Source organism: Diaphorina citri, unplaced genomic scaffold (assembly GCF_000475195.1).
Source record: "Diaphorina citri unplaced genomic scaffold, Diaci psyllid genome assembly version 1.1 scaffold5943, whole genome shotgun sequence".
NCBI classification, from domain to species: Eukaryota; Metazoa; Arthropoda; class Insecta; order Hemiptera; family Psyllidae; genus Diaphorina; species Diaphorina citri.
Genome location: NW_007383319.1, coordinates 337 through 5,825, shown reverse-complemented (window position 1 = coordinate 5,825; position 5,489 = coordinate 337). Strand labels below are relative to the sequence as shown.

Sequence of the window (5,489 nt, the reverse complement as noted above, 5' to 3'; positions counted from 1 at the left end):
CTTCAATAGCTGTTGAATCATTGTCGGCGATCAAAGCCCAAACTGGAGACCCAAGTGGGAAGTTGATGGTAAGTTGCTTTGATTTGATGATTTCAGCCCCTTCCAATGCAGAGTCTCGATACCTAGTTTTTGTATGAACAGGAGTTTAGAACCAAGTACCTAGGAACTAGATGAAAAAGAATGGTTTTGCCTTCTCTCACTTGTCGGCTCTGCGGCTTAAAAATACCAAGACACCAAGTCCAAATTTCCAAAAGGAGAAATTAAAGTAAAAAAGGTCTTGATACAGTACTACAAGTGATATATTTCAGGTTTGGTATTGGTATGCTCTATGCTCATTGCTCAACCAAAACAGAGCAAAATGCACTGTTGCCAAGTGGCACAAAAGTAAAGTTAGCTATGCATAGGTGTACAACTCGCGAGAGCGAAAAAGGGCGCGTTGGACAAAAAAAAATGTGGGACCCGTTATAATCTGTAGGTACGTCTGTCATAGCATAGAGGTTTGATCATAACGTATAGTTTGTTGATGTTAGGGATAGGGACCGAGTACCGACACACATATTTAGGTACCTATGTCTATGATTTATTTTATGATAATATTCTCATCATCTATGTTTACTGAGTGATTGGACTACACGTTGTTCGTTTCTTATGTGAGCATGATTGCACTGATAAAGCCGTTATCACTGTTACTGGAAGGAAACCTAGTGCTAAACAATAATTAGGCATCGTTCGCGGAGGGATTTCGAAATAAAGATTTTTTAATAAGGAATAGATAATTTTTATTAAAATAAATAACGTACCTACTTTCAGTTGTATTTTGTCCACAGGTAAAAAAACGTTATCACTGTTACTGGAAGGAAACCTAGTGATGAACAATAATTAGGCATCGTTCGCGGAGGGATTTCGAAATAAAGATTTTTAATAAGGAATAGGTAATTTTTATTAAAATAAATAACGTACCTACTTTCGGTTGTATTTTGTCCACAGGTAAAAAAAGTAAAAAGTTGTGATTAAATCATTGATAAATTTTATCCTAGGTAAAACGTAGCTATCTCCCTTTGGTGACTAAATATATACGGCTATAGTGCATAATTACCTACTTTGGGTAATTTAAAAAGATTGTTCGTAGGTACTATATTGACTCATCTTCATATCAGCACAAATACTCCATAATTTCCAATGCAATGGGTTCCACTGTGATGTTCACTTCAACAACCCTGCTTCAAATTTCTACAAAGTTAATCCCAGGTAAGAAATTTTCATACCTTCTGCCTACTTACCCTGTAGGTCAGCGGTTCCCAAACTTTTTTTTTTCTACACGGCCCCTTTTTTTCCATTGTAAACTCTTCGCGGCCCCTTTACTAAATTTTATGTGATCTTCCCGGGGGTTGCGAAGTCCTGCACGGCCCTCTCGGGACCCGCGGACCCCAGTTTTTGGAAATCACTGCTGTAGGTAGTTCCCTGATAAGAAACAGGAGTTACATAACCCAAACTGAGAAATTTTCCGAGAGTTCTTAACTCAAACTACCCCTTATTTACCTATGAATAATGAGTAGGTATGTAGTAGGTACCTCTAATATATGTGCTCCTAAGCGAGCGTAGATACCTTTTGACTCCTTGAAAAAGTCCAAGTAACGTTATACCTATTGGTATAGGGGCGTAGGGCTGTATTTTGGCCCCCCTCGAGCTCAAATTTTCTCCTCCACTGTAGGCTAGGCTCCGAAAATTTGGAGCATCCCCCCCCCCTTTACATCGCCGCTTGAACTCTCGGGACCCCCGTCGACAAAAAAATCCTGGATGCCTATGGGTGTTCATTGTATAGGTACCTAAATAAATAACCCATTGTTTCTGAGTATTAAAGTCGGGCCAGGTTATACAATGCCAGCATATTCTTGGACTACACCAGAACCAAGAAATAGGGAGATATACAGAGTAGGTAAAATGAATTAGGTAACCTAAAACTACCAATTCGACTTTTATTTAGGTATGTTTTATTTTATTATTATTTATTTATTTTCAGCTGCCTTAACACGATGTCTCTCAATAACCTCCCTGCCCGACACTCATCAAATGCTGCAGAAAACGTGTCGAGATTTCGCCCAACAAGAGCTGAAGCCCATCGCTGCCAAGTTGGACAAAGAGCACCTGTTCCCCGCCGACCAAATCAAAAAGTTGGGAGCTTTGGGTTTGATGGGGGTCCTGGTGGATGAGGAGTATGGAGGTGCAGGACTGGACACTCTGGCACTTCATGTTGCGATGGAGGAGATAGCCCAGTGAGTTATGTACCTATACTTACTTCATTTTCTACCCCTAATGTAGAAGGAACTTTCTGGCCGGGGGACATTAAACAGGGAGTAGACCAGCTTAGTCTGGCTGCGGGACTTTAAACAGCGAGTATATAATAGCCTGAATCTCCCTTTCTAAAGAAATAGCAAAGGTTGAGAGCGAAGGGCATCCACTCGTAAAATGTGTAGCCACAAAACCAAATGTCAGCCCGAAGCAATCACCCTAGTTAGCACCGATTGAGAGGCTGACGAAAAACGCCGACCCCGTCTATACACGGGAAAAGGCCAAGAAAAAGAATGTAGAAGGCACAAGGTGTTTGGGAGATTACCAGTAAAAATTCCACCACACCACCCTAGTTAGCACCGATTGAGAGGCTGACGAAAAACGCCGACCCCGTCTATACACGGGAAAAGGCCAAGAAAAAGAATGTAGAAGGAACATATATATTAGGCACAAGGTGTTTGGGAGATTACCAGTAAAATTTCCACCACAGAGTTCAGTTTACTCAAAACTAACTTGATAACATTATCAGTGTCATACACGTAAATTATTGCTACAAAAAATATTTACCAGGTACCTACGTAAAACTGATAAAGTGATTACATGATTGTTTCGATTTAATGAAAATCTAAGTTAGTACAAAGATGAGTAAAGGTACCTACTTAGGTACCTTATGGCTATCCATTCTTACAATTCTACACTGTCGAAATTGCTGAATACCTATGTATGTCTCTCAATAGAACTACCTTTGGATAGTACCTTTATGTAAAATGATAAGTAAAAACGTAGGTATAAGGACTAACGGTACATTTATTGATAGTTAGGTTCCAAGGCCAGGTACGCTACTATACGAGGTATAAGTAACTACATAAAATACTTATCTATCAGGTACCTACTACCTATCCAGGGCCGTATTTAGAGGGGTCCAGGGGCCTCCCAAGTTCAGGCTTGTTTTTAGCCTGAACTTGGGAAAAAAAGGTATAAGGGACGGGCTATTGTATTCGCTTCGGTGTCGTCTGTGTGTCTGACCCCATAGAAGGACTTATCCAAACCTAGTCAACCTATATCAAATTAAAGGTCTTTTTACCAGTGGTGCAAATTTTGTCCAGAAAACCATAAAGCAAAAAAAAAAAAACTGGTTTTTGGTGGATTTTTTTCACATTTTCTACATTTTCTCACACAAATGAGCTCTAGTCTTGAAATTTGTCGCGACGACTTATGAACTCAAAGCGAGAAAGTTTTAGATAACACTTCAGTCGATAATTTAAGACCAGTTTTAGCGTCACCTGTGTTAAGCTACGCCCGCAATAAATGGATGGGTGACTTAAACATTATATTGGGAATAAAGGGAGAACGGGCTCTAGTCTTGATTTTAAATCATTACGTTTAGATAACACTTCAGTCGTTAATTTAAGACCGGTTTTAGCGTCATCTATGTTAATCTACGCCGAGCAAGGCCAATAATTGGATGGGTGACTTAAACATTATATTGGGAATAAAGGGAGAACGGGCTCTAGTCTTGATTTTAAATCATTACATGGAATTAAAATCAAAAAAGAATAAAAATAATAAACTGAATATTAAACAAATTAGGTAGGTACATAGGTACTGATTTTCTCTAATCACGATCGAATAAAATACGGGCTAAAAAATTCCCGGAGGGACGGGCCCAGCTTGTTTTAGTTGTAATATACGAAAAACATTGGCTTCTGATTTGGATCACCCCCCTCGCTAATATCCTGGTTACGGGCCTGTACCTATCAATATACAGCCGGACAAAATAATAATAATAATAATAAATATACTAGGTCAGGCTTGTCCAACCCGCGGCCCGCGAAGGCCCGCCTAAAAAATGAACGAAAATGAGAAATAACAGTAAATATACTAAATAAAATCTGCAGCTGACATAAGTGCTTTTTCCACCATGAAGTTTGTGAAGAACAAACAAAGAGCCAAACTTACGGACGAGTCCCTATCACACCTTCTACGTTTGTGTACCGAAGACGTTTGGATGAGTGACTGTCCGATTTTTACCAAATTGTTACAGTCGCGTCCTTGGACCATACCGGAATAGCATACCAAATTTCATCGCTATAGGACAAACCGTTCTTGAGATATTTTGTATACCACCTTTTCCAATTTTCCCATTTAAACCTGTGGTATACGTACAGACCATGAGACAAACCGGTCTTGAGATATTTTGTATACAACCTTTTCCCATTTAAACCTGTGGTACATACATACGTACAGACCATGGGACAAAAACTACTTTTTTGCATCAGGGGATCCCAAAACGGATATTTCCAACCATTTCCCGATTTTGAAAATTTGGACCGATTGCAATACTTTCATAAAAAGTAATACTAGGTAGGTACATATAACGTTATACTATTGGTGGAGATGACTATAAACAGTATGAACACTAAGAACATAACTTGTGAGAGAAGGAGAGTAACTGTTTCATGTAGGTATGTGTATGCTCTGCTAGCTGTTAGCAGTTATGTGTGTAAATATTATATCTATCTACCTATGTAGATAATGTTCAACATATGATAGTATCTGACCTGTTGTAATTAGTATTATTGCCAAAGTGTGAGAATACGGACACACAGAACATAAAGAAAAAAAACTGGAAAAGAACACAAAAAATAATAATAATAAAGAATATTGCGTAAGAAACGGATTATAGAGAGAGAGAGAGAATGGGTAGGTGTGTGAGTATGACAGAGACAGAGAGAGGAAAAGAATGGACTAAGCAGAGAGAGAGAGAGAGAGAGAGAGAGAGTATAACTTGTGCAGGTTTATAGGTATTTGTAGCTAGCTGATAATAGTTCCCGGAGTGACAGTTCGAGGAAAATGACAAGCATCATGGCAGAGAGAGCTTTTCATATTTCCATCATGATGAGATTTCAAATAGTCAAATATAAATGTTCTACTTGGTAATCGAATATTTTCTAATAGACATTTCGCATGATGAAATGTCCATCATGATGAGATTTCAAATAGTCAAATATAAATGTTCTACTTGGTAATCGAATATTTTCTAATAGACATTTCGCATGATGAAATCCAGTTAGTATACACTGATAGACTATAGGGAGTACTTATAGGGCTGTATCCAGTTATTATACACTGACTATAGGGAGTACTTATAGGGCTGTATCCGCTATCCGATGTTCAACAACTTCCAAATCCCTCTTCAC

General features: G+C 38.7%; 1 protein-coding gene across 3 annotated transcripts; it reads left to right on the top strand.

Annotated features, from left to right (window-relative positions):
* LOC103521792 (short-chain specific acyl-CoA dehydrogenase, mitochondrial-like) lies at positions 1 to 2,425 on the top strand. Of its 3 annotated transcripts, none has more exons than XM_026832310.1 (3): positions 1 to 68; positions 1,038 to 1,248; positions 2,021 to 2,425. In XM_026832310.1, exons 2-3 carry the CDS (start codon positions 1,185 to 1,187, stop codon positions 2,275 to 2,277), a joined length of 321 nt encoding a protein of 106 aa, XP_026688111.1. In that variant the 5' UTR covers positions 1 to 68; positions 1,038 to 1,184; the 3' UTR covers positions 2,278 to 2,425. The 3 variants fall into 3 exon arrangements, with proteins under 3 accessions (XP_026688111.1, XP_008485119.1, XP_026688110.1); XM_026832309.1 differs by lacking the exon at positions 1 to 68 and adding an exon at positions 870 to 932; XM_008486897.3 differs by lacking the exon at positions 1 to 68 and having other exon boundaries at positions 842 to 1,248.
* Positions 2,426 to 5,489: the final 3,064 nt, after the last annotated feature.